General features: G+C 36.4%; 3 protein-coding genes across 3 annotated transcripts; 2 read left to right on the forward strand and 1 right to left on the reverse strand.

Moving 5' to 3' along the window:
- Nucleotides 1–5,602: 5,602 nt before the first annotated feature.
- LOC104220129 (probable E3 ubiquitin-protein ligase RHG1A) lies at nucleotides 5,603–10,751 on the forward strand. Its single transcript, XM_009770945.2, has 6 exons — nucleotides 5,603–5,758; nucleotides 7,584–8,717; nucleotides 8,815–8,865; nucleotides 8,950–9,048; nucleotides 9,493–9,657; nucleotides 10,346–10,751. Exons 2-6 carry the CDS (start codon nucleotides 7,608–7,610, stop codon nucleotides 10,496–10,498), a joined length of 1,578 nt encoding a protein of 525 aa, XP_009769247.1. The 5' UTR covers nucleotides 5,603–5,758; nucleotides 7,584–7,607; the 3' UTR covers nucleotides 10,499–10,751.
- A 2,468-nt stretch (nucleotides 10,752–13,219) lies between these two features.
- Nucleotides 13,220–18,713, forward strand: LOC138868100 (uncharacterized). Its single transcript, XM_070163368.1, has 11 exons — nucleotides 13,220–13,450; nucleotides 14,460–15,287; nucleotides 15,392–15,595; nucleotides 15,785–15,916; nucleotides 15,999–16,104; nucleotides 16,208–16,273; nucleotides 16,405–16,470; nucleotides 16,544–16,940; nucleotides 17,048–17,174; nucleotides 17,843–18,381; nucleotides 18,467–18,713. Exons 1-11 carry the CDS (start codon nucleotides 13,220–13,222, stop codon nucleotides 18,711–18,713), a joined length of 2,943 nt encoding a protein of 980 aa, XP_070019469.1.
- Nucleotides 18,714–19,399: 686 nt separating this feature from the next.
- LOC138882741 (protein FAR1-RELATED SEQUENCE 5-like) lies at nucleotides 19,400–21,267 on the reverse strand. The gene is made up of 3 exons (XM_070163370.1): nucleotides 20,832–21,267; nucleotides 20,047–20,657; nucleotides 19,400–19,843 (listed from the first exon to the last, which is right to left on the reverse strand). The coding sequence occupies exons 1-3, from the start codon at nucleotides 21,265–21,267 to the stop codon at nucleotides 19,400–19,402; spliced, it is 1,491 nt and encodes a 496-aa protein (XP_070019471.1).
- Between the last annotated feature and the right edge of the window lie 39 nt (nucleotides 21,268–21,306).

The following is a 21,306-nucleotide window of genomic DNA, read 5'->3' on the forward strand; positions in this document are numbered from 1 at the left end:
TACCGTGTTACCTTCTCGGCAAGGCCAACTCTTTTTCGAAGCACTCCCTCCAAAAGAGCCTGAAGCCTACTCAACTCATCCCCCTCTCGGGTAGAGGCGACCTTTGACTCCTTTAACTCTAAGGTAAGCTTCTCGATCTCCTTACTACAATATGAAAGATTGTCTAGAATCCTAGAGAAGGAATGGTCATACATTTTCTTAGCCTGCAAAAACACAGAAAAGCTAGAAAGTCAAGAACAAAAATTTAAAGTGCAAACGATATGTCAAGAGTATCACCTGTTGTTGAAAACTCTCTGCCTCCTCGAGAGAAACGAGAGCATCAAGGTCAACGTCCTCATCAACACCGACGAAGATGTCTCCGAGAATATCTTCCCCCCTATGGGAAGCCCCCATATCGGCGGCAACTTGGTCCTGTGCATCCCTGAATTCCCCCCGGTGAGTACGAATGGCCCAAATTAAAGCTACCCAGGGCATTAATCTCTCTAAGGGTTTAGTCTCGCCCCCGAGAAGCTTTGGGTTCAGGCCCTCCAAAGTCACCAGTAGCTGGATCATCGGCGCAGACTATACCATGTCCAACTTGGAACTCAAGGACTTACGTCCGCACCCTCCTCGAGGGTCATCTCAGCACGGGTTTGGTCTGTGCCGACCACCCCCGATTCAGTGGCTTTCCGCCCAATGACTTGCAAAGAATCTGCATCTCGTCTCGTCCTTTTTTACCAAAGGACCTTCATCATCATCATCACCTTCATCCTCGGCTCGGGGACTTGCCACAACAGTCGAAGTCGAGACTGTGGCGTCGGTTTTAATTGAAGACTTGGCCGAATTTTCTTTATTCCTTTTCTTACCCTTGCTGGGTTTCGAGGTTCCCTCTTCACCAGCAGGAGCCGGCCTCATCGACACTCAATCCCCGAGGCCTACACAAGCATGATACATCAAACTCACCACCATAAAAAATATATTCATAAGGAAGCATGGTGGAGATAGTAGTAAATAGCGTACCGTGGTTGTTGGTCTGCCAACGCGTTTTGGCCAAATCACGCCAAGAATGATCGAGATAAGGGAAGGCGAAATCCAATTGTTTTATCTATCCCAATAGACCGCACCAGGGTACCAAATGGTAGTTGCATAATCAAAAGAGGATCATTTTTTCAGAAGAGGATGAAAAGGCAATAAAATATGCTCAAGGTAAAGGCATTTACGGTTCATATTTCACTCCTTCGGGAATAGCATCTTATTTGTCGGGATAATGTCTGAGGTCCTCACTTGGACAAACCAGCTCATCCACCCTCGATACTTGTCCTCATCGATGCTAAAAAAGAACGGCCTCGCGGATTGAGGATGAAGCTTGATCAAACCCCGAAAGAGACGAGGGCTGTATAGTCTGATCAAATAATTAAGAGTGAATGTCATACCCCCGACCTTGTTGGAAAAGTACCGAAGCATATGAACTATCCTCCAGAAAGAAGGATAGATCTGGCCGAGCGTCACTTCGTACACATGGCAAAAATTCAGAATCACCAGATCTATCAATGAGGAAGAAGGATCCGAAGAATCTGCGGGACCTAAAGTAAATGGGTATGTGTATACGCTGAGGAATCCAGCTTTATGGTCCACTATGCTTTCCCCGGAATTGGGGATTTCTACCAACGTTGCCTCCCCCCATCGACAATTTTCCCTCACTTTGTGCGTATAGGTCACCACGCTGATGTACCGAGACACGTGTTCACATCGACTTGGCATAGAAGGAGGATTCTCGACGAAGAAATCGGATACAATATCGAATTTGGTAGGGGTACATTGCTCGACAGTTGGGGGTACTTTTGGTTTACCCCTGGATGGGCGAGACGAAGAAGCAACACCCTCTTTTTGAGGAACCGTTCTAGAGGTCCTAGCCATAACTATAAAACAAGTTTCTGAGAAAGAAAGTAAGAAGGCAAGCGCAGAAGGGAGAAGAATGTAGAAGACAATGAATTCAACTCTGGAAAATTGAAGATGCTGTAAAAATGTGAATAACAAACGGTTGGGGTATTTATAGAAGCCATATGGGTGGCGTTTGGGAAGTGGAAAGGCCGAGCCAGTAGCGATTCATGGGCTTCTTGATAGTTGTGTTTGATAGCAAGTGTTGTGCAGTATTTTGAGTCATGGCATTTAATGCTCTAATGGACTGACGTCATGATGATGGTACCAAGAATTCAAGATCGTTTCTTACCATTTTCATTCTAAGAAACAAGGGGACTATCTATATACGGTAAAAATCAGAGGGTTTAATTTTATGATAGTTAAAACACCTCGTAAAGATCGCCCCCAGAAGGATCGAAGTTTAGCTCAGGGTTCAACCCCAAGGGTTCTCAACGATCGACCCTGAGGCAGTGCAAATCAAAGGCTATGATGGACAAACGGGAAGTTCCCAAGGCACGTGACTAAAGTTAACCACGTCTATTAGGCTAGTTCAAGCCCGTACCGTGGCATTAAATGGTTGTACCAGCCTCAAATCCTTGTAATAAATGCATATGTACTATGTTGGGATTTTTTCCTTATATATAAAGGGGACCCTTGTCATTTTGTAACACATATAATATCTGATACATAATATCACTTTACAACATTCAATACAAGAACATTATCTACTCTTTTTAACACATTCTCTTTTGATTCTATTATTTACATTTATTGTGTTCTATTGATTGTTCTTCATTATTGCTCATTAGTGATCATAAAGAGCCTTCATCAAAGCTCTCAATACTGTTAGCCCTTCATCGACCTTCCACAGCTTAGAACCTAGATCGACTTCGAAGCCTCATGTAACCTGGCTCGAGACCCTGATTCTCAGCCTCTCAGTTTGCGTAACGTACTATATTTAAGATCTTACCTTATTTTCTAATATCACACTTAGCATCTATTGCCTAACAACTAGCATAAAAACAGATCACGTATTTTTAGAACCATCAAATCAAATTTAATTGTAATTACCATTTTCAAGGTAAATAACCTCCTCACTAGAGCATCTATGCTTCTTCTCTTGACATGCCCAAATCATCTAAGCCCTGTATCTCGCATCTTGTACTCCATTGAGGCCATCTCCAACCCTTGCCTTCACTTTCTCTTCCAAAATGGAGTAAGTTACTCCAATCATTACTCAATTTTTTACTCCAAAAAAGAATATTCCATTTTATATTCTTCTCTCTCTTCAATATTATATTATTATCTTTTATTTAAATTTTATTTTCTTATTTCTATTAAAGAAATGCTATCTTTTTTTTTACATATTCATCACATATAATTTAATATGAAATTATTTTATACCATAGATTTTTAAATAATATAATTTGTAAGCAAATATTATAGATTATATATATTAACGGATAATATAAATAAAAGTAAAATCATTGAGATACAATATAATTAAATACATATTACACTATGGTAAAAGTTAAATTAAATATTACATAAATATTCAACTTTCACCTCTAGTATACTCCCATAAATGATATATTAATGCATTACGAAGTACGGGATGGTTCGGACATGTACAGAGGAGAAGCCCAGATGCTCCAGTAAGGAGGTGTGAGCGACTGGTTGTGGAGGGCACGAGAAGAGGTAGAGGGCGGCCTAAGAAGTATTGGGGAGAAGTGATCAGGCAGGATATGGCGAGGCTTCAGATTTTCCGAGGACATGACACTTGATAGGAAGTTATGGAGGTCGAGTATTACGGTTGTAGGCTAGGAGGTAGCTGAGTCTTGCGTTACCTTGTACTGTTGTGAGCCTAGTCTGGTAGGGTTTTTGTCTGAAATAGCTAAGGGCGTTGCAGTGTCTTACTATTTTCTCTTTTCGGTGCAGGACCTATTGACTAACCATCATTTTTGTTTTGCATTTTTCTTTCTGCATTTTATGTTCCTATTTTTCCTATGATCTCTGTGGTGAAACTAATATTCTCTCCTTTTTGTTTTTTTTATTATCTTGAGCCGAGGGTCTTCCGGAAACAGCCTCTCTACTACTTTGGGATAGGGGTAAGGTCTGCATACATACTACCCTCCCCAGACCCCACTTGTGGGATTTTACTGGGTCGTTGTTGTTGTAATGCATTACGAAGTACAAAATGAGCATCTTTGTCCTTAATTTAGCAACATCTAATCTTTTATTTTGCATCATTCATTTTTTGAGATGGTTATATATTTTTTGTACAATTATTATAATAATTAACTTATAATTTCATAAAAATAATAAATGTACGAAAATTAATTTATCAAAATTATACGCCAAAGTTAAGAAGTAAAATTAATATTATAACGATATTACATAAACATAATTAGGTATATCTAAAGAGATGAATTAAAAGAGTTAAATAATAAAAATAATAATAAAGTAAGGATGAATAGTAATGGAAAAGACTATTCATCCCCATTTTCGGGGCAAAAATAAGGGAGCATTGGAGCCATATTTTGACAAAAAAGGACTGTATTTTGAAGAAATGGGGAGGGTTGGAGATGCTCTGGGGCTACTCCTACCATACAACAACAACAACAACAACAAACACAGTTTGATCCTAACAGATGGGGTCTGAGGAGGGTGGTCTGTACGCAGACATTACCCCTACCTAATACAGGTAGGGAGGTTGTTTTTAATAGACGCTCGGCTCAGGAAAGACAAGAAGAAGAAGTGGAAAGTAAGGAAGGAAGAGAAAAGAGGGGGGGGAATAAAGGATAAGTAGTACCAAATAATAGCAGCAGGGAATACAACTTGAGGCGAACACAACCACATAACGTAATAGAACTCTAAGAATATGAAGGGACATGTATGCTACTAAGACTATCAGTGAACAACTATAAACTACCTACTAACCTTGTACCTTAATCCTCGACCTCCACACCCTCCTATCAAGGGTCATATCCTCAGTGAGCTGAATCAGCGCCATGTCGTGTCTAATCACCTCTCTCCAGTACTTCTTACGCCTACCTCGACCTCTTCTCAAACTCTCCATGGTCAACCTCTCACACCTCCTGACAGGAGCATCAATGCTTCTTCTCTTTAACATGTCCGAACCATCTCAGCCTCGACTGCCGCATCTTGTCCTTCACGGAGGCTACTCCCACTCTGTCTCGGATAGCTTCATTTTTAATCCTATCTCTCCTGGTACACCCATACATCCATCTCAACATCCTCATCTTTGCTACTCTCATCTTCTACAGGTGGAAGTTCTTGACTGGATGTCCCAAATATTTCTGTTTCTAATCGTACGAACTTTTCCACCATTAAAAAATAAAAAAAACAAAAAAAATTAAGGAGAGTGATTTATTATACTTTGGTAAAATTGATTTTTACCCTTTTCGGGTCTTCTTTTCAAAGAGAGAACATATTATCACTTTTTTAATAAGAAAAAACTGAATTTATTACTTTTTCTTGTCCCTCGAAAAAGAGTGAATTTTTTAATTTTTTATTTTAAAGAATTGATAGTCCGTGGTACTGTTTAAGTAAAGTGGGGACAACAAGTAAACGTGGTCCATTATTTTTGACTTTCTAATTAAAATTCTAATCCAACGGCTGATATCTCTTCTTAAATACATTGGTAGGACGGCATTTCAGTATATTTATCCGTTTGAGAATATTTTCCTCTCTGTCATTTTTTCTCTCTTATTAGTCCCTCTCCACCTGCTTAGGATCCTACATTATTTACACTTTTCTCTCTCTAAAAAGGCCTTTTCTTCACATTTTCTTTTCCTTTTGTGTAAAGAAGACGAAGAACAACAAAGAAGAGAAGAAGGTAGAGAAAAAAAAGTGTTAATCTTTTTTGATGACTAATGATAAAATTTAAAAAGCTATTTTCGGTAGTCTTTTGACTGATTATATATCAATAGTATGATTTTCTTGACACGGGGTTTTGTTCTAGTTGCTATTTTTGATAGGCTCTTCTGGTAATAAATCATTTTAAAATTTGATTTTTTCACTCTTATTATTTGTTATTTGTGCTCAATTTCATTGGGATTCTGTTGTAATTTCCCTTTCTCTTAATATTTTGATATTTGCAGAAATTAAAAGGCTATTTTTAATAGTCTTTGACTGATGATATGATAACTATAATACACTTTTTTTTGTAATATTTGATATGGGTATGAGTTTAAAGAATTGGAAAAGCTATTTTCAATAGTCTTTGACTGTTGATATATCAAAATTTTGATTTTTTGAACATGTGTGATGTTGTTTGGTTTCCTTGATAGGTTCTTATCGTAATCTTTTCATTTTAAAAGTTGATATTTCCGTTTTATTTTTTCTTATTATGCTCAATTTTATTGGAGTTATTGTTTTGTTTTGTTTTTATAATTTCTCATTGTATTTTGATACTTAGTGAACTAAAAAAGTTATTTCAATGGTCTCTGACTGATGATATGTGAACAGTATGAGTTTCTTGACATGTGTTTGTCTCCAAGTTTCTGTCTCCGATGTCTTTTTATTCATTGTTGAAGTTTGAATTTAACATGATTTTTCCTTGTTATGCTCAGTTTTATTGGGATTCTCTATCTTTTTTAATACTTATGTGCCAAAGATGAAATTTTTTATATGTTTTTTTTGTGAGGTTTTCTTGATAGCTTTGTTTCAAATATTATGTAGAAGGTTCAATTTTTGAATTGATAAGCAAGTCTTTTTAAGTATTTTCTTCAGTTAGTTCTTTTTTCTGATTGCTGGATAGTTCTTTATGTGTATGGTTCTTGGAATACAGTCGGACCTTTCTATAACAACATACTATAACAGCACTTCACTATAAAAGCCACGTTTTTTCGGAACCAAATGTCATGTTTTGTTATACTATATATTCTCTATAATAGCAATTCGCTATAACATTCAAAAATATCCGGAACAAACGATGCTCTTATAGAAAGGTTTGACGGTATCTTATGAGGAATTGATGAAAAACAAGTGGTATTCACTTTTAGGCAGCTGCAGTAAATGCTTAGCCATCTTTATAATATTATTTGTGGGCAAATCATCTATATTTGTATTATTCAGAGTTGTATGAGCAATTTTACTAATACTTAGGTTTACTTGCCATGAGTTTCGCATAGTTGGTCCCAAGTCCCTAAAAAAGAGAAGTGCTGCTAAAAAATGGTCAAATTATGACAAATCCTCGTAATATTGAACGCCTTTGTTCGTGCTCTCCGAGGCGCATGCTAGATGATAGTTGATTAACATGCAATTGATGTGATTACTAATTGCCACTTTCGTTACTGTTGTCTTAATAGTAATACTACTATTGGTCTTTCCATTAAAAGATTCACAAGTTTCTGAAGAAAACACTGACTCACTGAGTTTGATATTAGGACTTGGAGAAAGTTTTTGTCATCCATGAATGGTTATGACTTCATGAATTTATTTTGATTTGAAGTTTTCTATATATTTATCACCCTGAAAGTGAATGAAGTTTCTTCTCTGTTGCTATGAAGTTGATCATTCTTTTTGGAATTTGGAGATTGCTATAGTATTTAATTGATAAAATTATTTCCTAGTCCTGTCTTAATTTGGTAAAGCAAGTGTTTAAATTCTTGATTCTAAGGCCTTATTAATACTAACCTTAGGCTATTTGGTTTTAACAGAAATAAGGAGGTTGTATGTAATCTATGGATGAATATTCGAGCAAAAGAGCTGTTAATGGGCTTTACGTTCCCAGAAGAGGTTTGAGGGACATAGCCGACAGCAGGGATGAAAATGTTCAGTTGTGCTCCCGATATGGATGCAGCAGCCGACTCAACTCTATGAAGAGCCTGCAAGTTAGAAGTACAGAGAAACCAAGACCTCTCAAGCCTTCTTTCACTTCTTCAAATGGAAAAGACGTTGTTGGGAGTTCATCTAGAACATCGTCTAATGCTAGAAAGTCACTCAAGGAATCCCACAGGAAATCTTTTTCTCACGTAGGAAATGATCAATCAGAAACTACTTGTTTACATGGTGAGCCTGATGTTTCAGACCACATGAAGTCATCAAAAGCGCAGCAACCCCAATTCGATTCAGTAATGCGAGATACTGGATCAAGTAAAATTATATTGACAGAAGTAGGTGGCTCTAGTGGAGCTTCATCAAGCAGTAAACCTCGTAGACTATTTAGTCCGAAGTATTCCAATCAAAATAGTCCAGTAGGTTCCTCTGTTTCTTCATCATCGAAGGCAATTGGCACAGGGACAAGGGGAACTTCTAGTGGGGCTGGATATGTGCCGAGAAATCTAAAATACAATTCAGGATCAGATGTCTCTTCAACGACAGATTCAAGATTTAGTAGAAGGGACATGGTAAAAAGAAGGAACTCAGAAGGTGAAAGCAGTTCATCCTCTAAAGGGAAGAAAGTAAGTGGGGCATCACCAAAAGAAGGAGATGTCATTCGTCCAACTCGTGGTGGTATCACAATTTCTGATTCAAGGGGTAGTAAAAACTTCGATGTTAGGGTGGATAATCGTGCTGTATCAGTTAGGACTCGTAGGTCAATGAATGTGCCTAGGTTAAGGGATTCAATACGAGATTCATCATCTCAGCCCGAATCTCTAAATCTCAGTCTGCAGTCATCAAGTCAGTTTTTCTCAGATGCCTCTTCGAGCGATTCCAGTGCTTATAGTTTTCCTGGAAATGATGTTGAAGATTTCCCAGCTGAGGTGCATGGGACTTCAGCAGACCTAGGCATCAACCAATTAATAAACCGTGACGCCTTGCAGCGATATAACATGGATGGAGTTGCTCAGGTATTTTACTCAAAGGAATTGCGGTCAACTTTGTTTTCTTCCCGAGGCTTACCTGATGGTTACAGTATTTCATTTTGGTCACTGCTTTACTGTACAGGTACTGGTGGCACTTGAGAGAATGGAACAAGATGAAGAGTTAACATACGAGGTATTCTGTCTTTGAGTATTTCTGACCACCCGGGGAATTCTTTATTTGTATTTATGATGACCTCTTATTTTTTTCCATGTGCAGCAACTACTTGTGTTGGAGACCAACTTGTTTCTTGGTGGCCTTAACTTCTATGACCAGCATAGAGGCATGAGACTGGATATAGACAATATGTCCTATGAGGTCTGTACTTCTACTTCAGTATATGATTACTGACTATGTTCAGCAATACTCATTTTCATCAGAAAGTCTAGTTTTTTGGGGGATAATTACATTTATGGCTGCCCAAAAAAAAATAGCTGGCAAATGTATAAATTTTGTATATTAAGTATTAATATACATATTATATACATAATCAGTATATATGTTTTCTATATTTGGGCTAGCGGACGTAATTATTTTCGGCTGATGGGACAAAAATGAAAAAAGCCCTTTCTTTTGGAGAGGTGGGGGGTGGGTGGGGGTGCGAGGGGAATGGGGCTGTGCTCACACTTCACATGATAGCTCAAAGGGTGTTGATTAATCTTTTCATATGGAGCAAAAAGAATACATTTCTGGTTCGTACAATTTTAAGTTTCCACTATCTTCTACAGCCTATAGAGCTTGATCTTTTTTGCGTGTTAACAGGAATTATTAGCTCTTGAGGAGAGGATGGGCAGTGTTAGCACAGCTCTACCAGAGGAGGCATTGTCAAAGTGCCTCCAGAAAAGCATATATCAGGCTATGCCTTCAGAAATAGGGGAATTTGGTAGCGATGGGAATGAAGATGAGATCAAATGCACTATTTGCCAGGTTTTCCTCACTTATTTCAAGTGATATTTTGTATATTCCAAGTGCCTGATGCTTTATGCTTTAATCTAATTCGTCATTTGTAAGGCTTTTCACCTTCCTTTCTAAGTTCATAGCTCCTTTCATTTTCACTTTGGTATTTTTTCCTATGCACAATTATTTGCAGTGCAGTTATTATTAGTTTTACGTTGTACATACTAAGATGTTTTAGTTCTTCAGATAGGTAATTTTTCATTAGGGAATGTTCTCTAGGTTTATGCCTTGTCAAACTCTGTTCTTGACACGATGAAGTGGAGATATTTTTGACCTAATAAGAGACATAATTTGAGTGAATGTCACTAAATTTACTTCTGCTATTAGTACTTCCAATCTCTCAACGTTTGGTTAAAGATGTTATGCAAGTCTATCCTATTCTAGACATAGTTCCATGCATCTATAAGCGTACACAGGATGTTGTACTTGCGGTGGCAACATATTATCACTGCTCGACTTTTATGTGGTTTCGGGTCTGGGTTTTTAGAGGTTCTAAGGCTTTTTCACTTGTTCAAAATTGAAGTTATCTTTGCATTATTTTCAAGCGGTGTTGGATCACACCTGTTGTAGGAAGGTGTATCCGCCGCTGCATGATCTAGGATGTTGCATATCAAAAATTCAAAGTTGGAACTCAGTTAAGTAATGACATGTTTTGCAGGAGGAGTATATGATTGGAGATGAAATTGGAAGGTTGGAATGTGAACATGGTTATCATGTGGAGTGTGTACAACAGTGGTTGAGGCACAAGAATTGGTGTCCTATATGCAAATCTTCAGCATCTCCATCACAGCCATCTACAACACCATCTTAGTTTCCATTTTTAGATTCCAACCCCAGATGTGGGAAAGCTCAATAGTTTCCCTATGTACAAATTCATCAAGTTAGGGTGGATTGCAAATAAACCTTTACTTTCTGTTCATTGTTTGAATTTTTTTTCCTTTTGTGTACATATACAGTTCTTGTCACATCAACCAATAAACCCAAGCCCCACTACAGGCTTTGTGGTGATAGCTGATAAACTTTGATTACTTTTTTACTTAAATCCTTGTGGTTTTTGTAATTTACTTACTGGTGTTGTCATCTCAACTCCACTTCCGGATTTTGATCTGCGTACTCCCGCATTTGAAGGTAGGGGTAAGGTCTGCGTACACACTACCCTCCTCAGACCCCACATTGTGGGATTACACTTGGTTTTTTGTTGTTGTACTCTATTCACATTTGCCTCTACATCACTTAGGTATAAGGATGGTTTACGATTATATGACAAAACCAACCTTAGGAGAAAGGCTCAATGAGATAAGTTAATCGGAGTTCTGGAAAATGCCGTCCCTTTTCATCATTTGCTGTTCACATTTATTTGTTTTCTTTTATTGTTGGAAATTCATTAAAATTGCTCACACCATTTGAAGTTGTGGTCAATCTAGAACATTGGTTGATGAACTATCAATCTTAAATATCCAAAGTAGGCAGTCCAACCAAAAGTACAAAAAATAGACCTTCTAATGGACACTTGTCTGCTTTTATTTTTCTCTGTTTCCCCATGTAGTGGTTTGTGGTTCTCTTTCAATTAGGTATCTTGTACTAAGAGTTTATTGATGAAATGTATGTTTGTTACTACCTCCACAAGCAACTGAGAGCCATAACACTTTTCTACTTTAACCATATGCCCTTAGGTACGGCTATACATAATATTGAAATCATATTTGAAAAGGGCGGAGTAAATAACCATGTGGAAAACAAGACAAGAATTCTCTATAATTACATTGTGGAGCAATTGAAGGGATGTGGCTTAGCTTGGTAACACATTTGTTTTGGGTACAAAATGTCATGGATTCAAATCTTGTCATATTTTAACTCGAATATCCAGGAAAAAGCAGAATACTTGATGAAAGGGCGGGGAATCCTTTTGAATAACCCGTTATAATAGAAAATCTTTATATTTGAAATTAATTAATCAAGTTGATGATAAAACCCATGGGCATTTCGGTGGACATTATGCACTTGTTACACAATAACCCCTTAAAAGAAGAGCTAAACAGGGAGAAGAAGGGGTAGAGAAAATGTCTCGAGCCAATGTTCGAATACCAGACACTACGACATTGAAGTAACCCATGCCATACTCCCATGAAAAGTTCGAACAACTTTGTGTAAGAGGGTAGCTGTACCCAAGACCGACACAGGTTGGTAGGTAGAGAATATTTAAGGGCGCGAGACAACTCTCTCTAAGTAACTCGACAAAATAGCCCCATAACTTCGAAAGAAGGGATGCCTCATAAGGGCAGTGGCCAGACCCGGGCGACTGTTTACCAAAAATATAGGTCTCTGCAACTCTCTCATGTATCCCAGTGCCAGAGTCAAGGAAGTTGGTGACCTGATGACTTCACTGCCTCCCCCGCCCCACAAGACCCCAATGCTCTTCAAACCCTTGTTTGGATACATTGCTTTGCAACACACTTTTGCAAACTATCATCTCTAATGGTTAAGTACAACTAATGCAGTTAAGGGCTAACAAACAAGGTTGCAATAAGGACTATAAGTGTTTTCAATTGAGGCTAAATAGTGGGTCACTGGGTCCTAACCCAGCTCATCCAATTCAGAACCACTTGTTTGATTACATACCATACTGAAGAAGCAGTTTTCTTGTTCCTGATTATATCTAATAAATCAAATCAAAAATATATTTTTCTTCTATTTCTGACATTTATTCAAATTGACCCGCAAATGAACATATTTTCAGCACAATTTATTAGGTGATATATGTAAATATTCTTTACACTATAACTTGTAGCACGTTAGTTACCACTTTTATCAGATTACACATTAATGTCTATCAAGATTCAAGAGGTTTACCTATAATTACCTACTAGGGCGGAGTAAGTGTTTCGGTTACAGGTTCAGTGAACAGTAACTTTGGTTCAAACCTTATATTTGTCGGGAGCAATTCAGTGATTATTTATAATTTAATAAGGGATTTTTACCTATCTATACCATATATCAAAACTTATTACCCTCAATGTTTAAGGTTTGTGTTTATTACATTTAAGCATACCAAATTACCATTTCTATACCATAATTCAAATTAGGGATATAATTAAGGGTTCATTTTTATTAGGCATAATTATAGGACTGTATCTTCACGTTATTTGGTTTACCCGCCCCTCTCTCCTCCCACCCCCCCACACCCCCTACGATTTACCTTCAGTTCCCCACCCCCACGATTTACCTTCAGTTTTTCCTCCATTCTCGTACAATCTCTTCTCACCCACAATTACCATCACTTTCTTCTCCACTTAATTACCTTCAGTTGATAGTATCCCCCACGATTTGAATTCACTTCCATCTTTGTCTTCAACTCCTAAATCATGAAAAAAACCAACACTCCCCAAAAAAATCATCAAAAGCTATATTAGCTGATATTCCAACCTTTGATTTGGGTGTTTTAACACCAAAATCACCACCAAAAAACCCACAAACGACGCATGCAAGTGAACAAACTACTGGTATTTCATCTCCTAGACAAATTCGTGCGGAAATGAGAAGCAAGCATTTGCACGATGTTGATGTTGGTGGAGTTGATAAACTAGTCGACAATCAACTGAAACGCAAGGGGAAAGAGTTGAGTGTAGATGACGATTTTGTAGATGATTCTCCCAAAGTTCAATCTGTGAAAAAACACAAGGTCTCTCCTTCTTCATCAAAACCAAAGAAGAAGAAACCCTCAAAAAAAGTACCAAAATTGGTTAAGGAAAAAATTTCAATAAAGGTAAACACTATTTATGTTTCCTCACTGTTTTGTAGTTTGATTTTGGTTGTAAAAATCTGTTGTTCAAGTGTTAATTTAGTGTTCAAGTGTTTTTTGGCCAAATGTGGTATTGTCCTAATTTTGTAGATTATTTTTCACAATTTTGTAGGTTTAATGGAACTGTGATTATTAGACAGTGTATACTGTAGTTAGTTTGTAGTTGATTTGTAGTCTGATCGTTAAATTGTAGAGATGGTATTTTTCATTGCAACCTGTATTGCTGCTACATTTAACTTCATTCTAAATACAATTTATCTACATGTTGTGAGTTAATTGAAGTAACTGTTACATTCTGTAGATAATGTTTACAAGTGCATTGTTCTTCTTTGATTGTTCAAGTGTATTTTGGTAAAATGTGGTGTTGTCCTAATTTTGTAGATTCTTTGTCTCAATTTTGTAGTCTAATTGGAACTGTGACTCTTAGACAGTGTATAAATGTAGTTAGTTTGTAGTTGATGTGTAGTCTGATGGTTAAATTGTAGATATGTTATTTTTATTGCAGCCTGTATAGCTCATATATTTAACTTCATTCTAACTACAGTTAATCTACATTTATGTGACATACTTGAAGTAACTGTTACATCCTGTAGATTCTTTGTCTCAATTTTGTAGTTTAATTGGAACTGTGATTCTTAGACAGTGTATAAATGTAGTTAGTTTGCAGTTGATGTGTAGTCTGATGGTTAAATTGTAGATATGTTATTTTTTATTGTAGCCTGTATAGCTCATATATTTAAATTCATTCTAACTACAGTTAATCTACATTTATGTGACATACTTGAAGTAACTGTTACATTCTGTAGATAATGTTTACACGTGCATTGTTCTTCTGTTATTGTTTTGTAGTTATAGGTGTGGGTAGGCTATTCTTCTTCTAGTTATATTTTGTATTTGTCATGTAGTTATATGTAGATTACTGTTTCCTTTTTATGCAAACTACTAATGTTCATTAATTTTATATTTTCTACAGAATGGACCTTACTTTGCACAACAAAATGTTGATTATGGTGTGCTTAGATTCCACAGTTTGTGTGATCCTAGCATACCTAGCCAGATACAAGCTTTACTCTCTCTGAATGCTTTAAGGGTTTTCAGAAAAACTTGTTTTGGTTACTTATTAGGTCTCCCCAAAATCTGTATGCAAAACCAAACACTTCATCTTCTGATGAAGTATGAATTGACAAAGTCTACTGACTCATATTTTTCAGTACTATTTAAGGGTAAAAAATTGAATTTTTCCTTGAGAGAATTTGGGTTGATAACTGGTCTTAATTGTGTGAATAAGTTTTCAGACTATGGTTACACTTCCACCTATATTAGCCCTTTAATGAATACATATTTTCCAAACAAAGAAAGGGTTGAGAAATGGCATTTGAAAAAAGTAGTGACTAATAAAGCATGGGCAAACGATGTGGATGCGGTGAAGTTGTGCATTCTTTATATGTTGGAATTTTTTGTTTGTCCTTCTGATAAAGACAATGTGACTTTCATAGACAAGTTTATGTTCTTTCTAATAGAGTCTGGTAATTTTGAGTCATACCCATGGGGTATCAAATCCTTCAAGCAGGTTATTGAATCTGTCCGACATCGTCTTAATCCCCATGTACATTCTTATCTGATACGGGGATGCTCATTAGCCTTGCAAGTGTGGCTATATGAGTGTTGCTCGTCCGTCAGCACCGAGCTTGCTACGAGATGTTCTGAATCTATACCTCGCATTTTAAGATGGTCAGCTACAAAGGGGCAGATTTGGTTAACTGCAATTGAAGAGAAGATGATCAAGCCTGAGTGGATCAAGGTATTTTTTTCCACTTTTGTATGATGCTACAATTACATTCATAATAACTACATTGAATCTACATTTTTTTGTCACTTGAATTAACTGTTATTTTCATCATTCAGTTCACAAACATGATTGAATCTGGAGAAGAGCTTGGAGTGCTTAATCTGCCAGACAAGATTCAATATGAAGATGAACATGGTGCTCAACCATCACATGTTCCAACTGCTGCTTCTCCATCATTTGAACCCAAATATACAGATTGTCAAGAGGACATTGAATCTGTCAGTAGCAAGCTCATGAAGTTGGAAAAGGGGATTGTGCAGGTATTATGAATAACTACAATATATTGACATAATTTGCTACATTTTGACTTCATTACATAACAATTATAGTATGTTATACATTGTAGTTAATTTGTGGTATAAATCTATAACAATTATAGTTTGTTGAATTGTAGTGTAACTGTAGCAGTTAGAATAAGATTACCAACTAATTATATATTTAATTTTTAGGTTGATGTAAAGTTAGATGCCTATAGGAAGGATGTTTTTGAGGAACTCTCAAGCCTTCGAGAGTTCATAGATCAATCTTTGAAGGGTGTTATGAATGTGATAAACAAGAGGTTTGATTTGGATGAGTCAAAGGTAAGAATTTACATATAATTTTGTACTAAGACTAATTAAGACATATGAATAAAGTAGTCTCAAATATTCCCCAAAATTGTAGTTTGCTGGTAGTTCAACAAAAAATAATTACCAACATCAAGGAGATAACAACCAGCAATTCCAGTTCAATGCTGGTGATCAACTGCATGGAAGCACAAGCAATACAGGTATCTACAAAATTCCTGCATACATATCTACAAATTTCAAGACAGCATTATTAAATTATACTAATCATTTTTTTACTATGTGTTGCAACTACAATTTCTCTAGAACATTTTCAACCACATGTTGACTTATATCCTGACTTCCAAGAAGCAGCTGAGGCATATAAAGCAGGTACAGAACCATTCCTTCATTACAATAAGATTTTTATGCAAAATTTTAATAATTTACACCTTAACTACATATTCCTACATATATCTACAATTCTCATTCCCAATTATTCATTCAAGCTGATGTTTCACCAGAACATCTACAAGGAAATATTGAGGAAGAACCAGTAATTGATGAAGTGGCTGAGCCACAACAAGCAGGTAATATATTCTCTATATTCTCTATAACTCCATAATATTGTTCATATCTACATAGATCTACACTTATCTACAGAAGGTGAAGTTCCACAGTCGCCAATTCACGGTGTGACTGTGACTGAAGTTGTTCCTGAAGGCATTGATAAAAAAGTTGTTCCTGAAGGCATTGAAAACAAAGGTTTGACATTGGATGACTTTGAGCTGCCAGAAAACTTATCACAGTTGGTCATGTATGGCGAGCCCATACGAGATGAATCAACCCCTGTTCATCCCGGTAGAACAAGGCAACCGGGAAAACATGCACGATCACCTTTCACATCTTTGTATAGTTCTGGAGGCAGCACATCTGTTGGACCTAAATTTTTTTACCTCAAGCACCCCTTCACAAGTGTCATAGGTGAAAATGTAGATCCTGAATTGACAGAAAGGTTCACCAACTGGTTATACATTCGTAGTGATAAAGTATCTAGGAGGTATGAATGCTTCATTTTACACTGTCTGTTCACCATTTTTATACTTTAAAATTGTAATTCATTTTGTAAATTTTTTGTATTTGATCATCTTTTTTTTGTTATTACAGGAGGAAATATTACTTTTCCAAGAAGGATAACCAAATCAAGCCTTGGTTGGATTTTGGTTGTGAAAAGATTGATAAGAAGGACTGGTTTTATGACCTTGCTCACCCCGGACAAGTCATCAATAACACAGTAAGTATAAAGAACATAATCATTCACAATATCTGTTTTGTCTTCAGCTGTGTAGTGTAATTGTAGTTTATTTTTCAGCTATGATGTGTAATTGTAGTAATATTGTAGACAACATATATATGTTACTATATTTATGTCTCAGCTGTGAAATTTTGCTTTTTATGGACCTTATGTATCATATGTGATGATGATTGTATGTACAAACTGGAATTTTGGTACTTTTGACTGACTTGGAATCTCCGTGTACCACAACTGTAGTTACCTTGTAGTAATATTGTAGAGCTTGTGATTGTGCCTATTAATATTAACTGTAGGTTGAACTTGCTGATTTTTGGGAGCTTAAGTTAGGTGGTATGTTTCATTTGTTCCTCTGTATAGTGAATAAATGTAGACAGTGCATAAATATAGTTAATGTGTAGTTGTTTTGTAGTCTGATGGGTCAATTGTACATATAGTACTTGTTCACTATGGTTCATACAAACTACAATTAAATTACATTTTGTGAGGAACTTGGACTAACTGTTATATTTCTGTAGTTATAGTGTAGCTAATTTGCAGCAATCTGTTAGAGTTTTTAATAAATTCAAATTGTAGTTAATCTGTAGCTGTCTTGTAGACAAGTGTGGTTACACCGTACCTTATTGTATATGTTTATTCTATTTTGGCAGCACATTGATGTTATTATGTATTATCTGCGAAAAAGAGGCAAATATGGCCCCAACAATAATACTAGGTTCACAACCACGGATTGCTTGTTCAAGACAAAGATTGAAAGAATCTATGACAAGTTCATAAGTTCTCCACCGGAACAAAGGTATTCGGTTGTTAAACCCGAGGATGATGTTGGAGAATATATTCTTGGGTACAGAATTCTTGCTAATGTTGCCTGGGATCTTGTTGACTATGTGCTCATGCCTGTGAACCTTGTAGAGAACTTCCATTGGTTGTTGCTAGTTTTTGACATAAAGGACAGACAACTTTATGTTTATGATTCCATGGTGAGAGCAAACCGTCATAAAACAGTAGAGACATTGGTTGACAAGTTTTCAATCATTATCCCTCTGTATTTATCATGCACTGGTTTCTATGGTAAACGTAAAGACATTAACTTCAAGAGCACAAAGGCATACATCGAAAAACCAGTTACGGACCCTCTCGACATACAATGGATGGTTGCTGAGATTCCACAACAAAAGGAAGGCTCAGTGTAAAAAAATAATCTCCCTTTCTATATGTTTAATTTTTTTATTTTAATCATTTGTTATATAATGAAAAATTCTCATCTTATGCAGCGATTGTGGTGTATTTGTGGCTGCATTTGCGGAGTATGTTAGCCTTGGAGATTTGGCAATCCCAAAGGAAGATCTTTCTGATATTGACCAACACCGTAGACGCTATGGAGCTCTACTGTGGGACTATGCAACAAAGAAGCAAGAAGATGGGTCAATCAGTGAGAGTGAGGTTACTGGCAGGCTAGCAAGGAGGAAGGGTGCTCCGGCAAAAAACGAGAGGACTAGAGTGCAACGAAAGAAGAAATAGACTATTGTGTTCCTAGTTTGGTCTGTGAAATTTGGTAGTTGAATTGGAAAACAATGTAGGAAATATGTCATTTTGGTTTTCTACAACACTTTTTGTTGATTACATTATACTCTAGTACTCTGATTACATTTTTACAGCAACAACTTTGTCTTACAATTTGACTTTAATCTTCAAGTTATTTTTATAAATACCTTCAAGTGCCAAGTAATATCTGTATATAACTGTCATTTGTTACACAGCAGAAAGATAAAATAAATACAGGAATCATATAAATAATTTAGCCATTTTTTAACAACAAGGTTTATAAAAAAAATTCAATTTATCTACATTTAAACTACGTCAAACTACATTTTAACTACAACTCCTCTACATATGAATAACAGGACTACAGTTCTAACACAGTTAAACTACATATTCACTACAATCTGGATACAATTTACGTTGAATGCATTCTTTATTAATATCAGTTTTTTTGTATACAGTAAATATTAAAGTTTAACTATTCTATAAAAAAAAGACAACTTTAGATGCTTGACAGAATACATAAAAACATAAATAGTGCAGATACACAAATTGATGTTTATACTTCTTATTCATCTTCAAAAACTTAAACAATTAGACAAGAAAATCCGATAATTTGAGCTCACTAACATTTATTTTGAATAACTATTCTAACTACATGATATTCATTTCTTTTTCGGCGCATTCTTGCAAGTTCTTTTGTTATGCCCTTCACCTCCACAATTACCACATGACACCTTGTATTTCTTTGACTTTATTTCATCAAATGTTTTATATCTTTCCTTGTGAGGTCTCCCTGGCTGCCTTTTATCTCCCGCCGGTGGCTTTACTACCTCATCCAAAATATGTTGTGGCACTTCCCATTTGCCTTCATCAGGAAGAGGATTTACTGGCATTTCATAGGTAAGCAGAAGGCTCTTCCTTGTGTAATACGGAGAGCAATAGTTTTCGTATGTTTCATTCCTATGCCTTAATGCTGCCAAAGCATGCGCACATGGAAGTTCATCAAGTTGGAATTGTCCACAGCTACATTTCTTGTTTTCTAGACACACAATGTACCGCTTCACACCATCTAACACAGTATGTATATGATCTGTTGAAGCCCTCACCTACAATTGAAGACCAAACAGAAATAATAATACATCAATCATTAAAATGGATTATCAACAATTTACCTACAAATCAGCAACAAATATATTACAACTCATCTACAAACTATTATTACCGATAATTTGACTACAGTTTAACTACAATCTGGAAAAACTGCAGCTAGTACTTTTTTGATTCTACTGCACCAAAAAAAATATCTTACCCTTAGTTTCTGAGATAATGTACTGTTGTCTTCCAATTCTTTGTTGTATTTGTGACCAAGGTATGTGAAAGTACCCTTTGCCTTCGATAACTTTTTTTTTGTCCAACGTTCAAGAAGAGTCCTCATATACTCAAATAGATCAAATATTGGAAGCTCTCTTGCATCTTTTGTTACAGCATTCAATGACTCGGCAATGTTTGACGTCATAGTAAAAGTTCTATTTACCGTTGCATGTACTCTTGACCATCTATGATAGCCAATATCATATAGGTAAGACTTTACACGCAGGTCTACCTCTTCAATCTTCAACATCCTTTCATTAAATTCATCCATAGTGTATGACCGTGCTGTAGCAAAGTACAATTCATGTAATTGTAGATGTCCCTTCTTGAATTTTGACCTTATATTTGTCCATATATGCCACATGCAAGAGTAGTGTGCCAATCCCGGATAGACAACTGATGTTGCCTTCAGTATACTCTCATGCCTATCTGAAACAACACACATTGAAGGTCTTTCACCATATGCCTCCTTGAATTGCTCAAAGAACCACTTCCAAGACGCGTCGTTTTCAGAATCAACCACAGCATATGCCAAGGGAAAAATAGTACCTACATTTTTAAGACATAAAATATGATTAAATAACAACTACAATATATATTGAGAAATATAGACATGCTAACTACATTCTTTTATATAACTACAAAATAACTACAACATAACTACAATTTAACTGCATTTTAAAGACTGTCTACAAATAAGTACAAAATTATTCCATTATTTACCTGCTGCATCCATGGTGCTTGCTGTCAGCATAATCCCCCTGTAGGCTGACTTTAAGAATGTCCCATCAACCACTACTACCGGCCTACAATGTTGCCAACCATTTATTGATGTACAAAGAGCAACAAATGCGTATAAGAAGCAATCATCTGCTGCCTTCTTCAATTTAACAACAGAACCAGGATAATTCTTCTCAAGAATATAAAAATATTTGGGTAATTTGTTGTAGGAGTCACACGGATTCCCTCTCAAAAACTGTAAAGCTTTTTCCTTTGCTCTCCATGCTTGCATGTAGCTTAGGTTCAGTCCATGTTCGGATAACATGTCAGTTTGTATGTCCTTTGGTGTGTAAACAGTCTTAGGATCACAATACTTTGGAACGACCATGCTACCAAGTACTGCTGCAGTACGTTTGCGCTGTATGAATGTTTCGTCCATTAGGCAGCATGTGTGTTGACGACTGAAACTTCTTATCTT

Source organism: Nicotiana sylvestris, chromosome 12, assembly GCF_000393655.2.
Source record: "Nicotiana sylvestris chromosome 12, ASM39365v2, whole genome shotgun sequence".
Classification (NCBI taxonomy): domain Eukaryota; kingdom Viridiplantae; phylum Streptophyta; class Magnoliopsida; order Solanales; family Solanaceae; genus Nicotiana; species Nicotiana sylvestris.

What these genes read in the sequence shown, in the direction of transcription:
- LOC104220129 (XM_009770945.2), top strand. Translation starts at nt 7,608, where the DNA reads ATGGATGAATATTCGAGCAAAAGAGCTGTTAATGGGCTTTACGTTCCC. An exon ending in ACATGGATGGAGTTGCTCAG is followed by an intron (nt 8,718 to 8,814) that starts GTATTTTACTCA and finishes TTTACTGTACAG; the next exon opens with GTACTGGTGGCACTTGAGAG. An exon ending in TCAAATGCACTATTTGCCAG is followed by an intron (nt 9,658 to 10,345) that starts GTTTTCCTCACT and finishes CATGTTTTGCAG; the next exon opens with GAGGAGTATATGATTGGAGA.
- LOC138868100 (XM_070163368.1), top strand. Translation starts at nt 13,220, where the DNA reads ATGAGAAGCAAGCATTTGCACGATGTTGATGTTGGTGGAGTTGATAAA. An exon ending in AGCTGAGGCATATAAAGCAG is followed by an intron (nt 16,274 to 16,404) that starts GTACAGAACCAT and finishes ATGTTTCACCAG; the next exon opens with AACATCTACAAGGAAATATT. An exon ending in CAACAAAAGGAAGGCTCAGT is followed by an intron (nt 18,382 to 18,466) that starts GTAAAAAAATAA and finishes CATCTTATGCAG; the next exon opens with CGATTGTGGTGTATTTGTGG.
- LOC138882741 (XM_070163370.1), bottom strand. Translation starts at nt 21,267, where the DNA reads ATGGACGAAACATTCATACAGCGCAAACGTACTGCAGCAGTACTTGGT. An exon ending in AAGCACCATGGATGCAGCAG is followed by an intron (nt 20,658 to 20,831) that starts GTAAATAATGGA and finishes TTAAAAATGTAG; the next exon opens with GTACTATTTTTCCCTTGGCA. An exon ending in CATTATCTCAGAAACTAAGG is followed by an intron (nt 19,844 to 20,046) that starts GTAAGATATTTT and finishes CTTCAATTGTAG; the next exon opens with GTGAGGGCTTCAACAGATCA.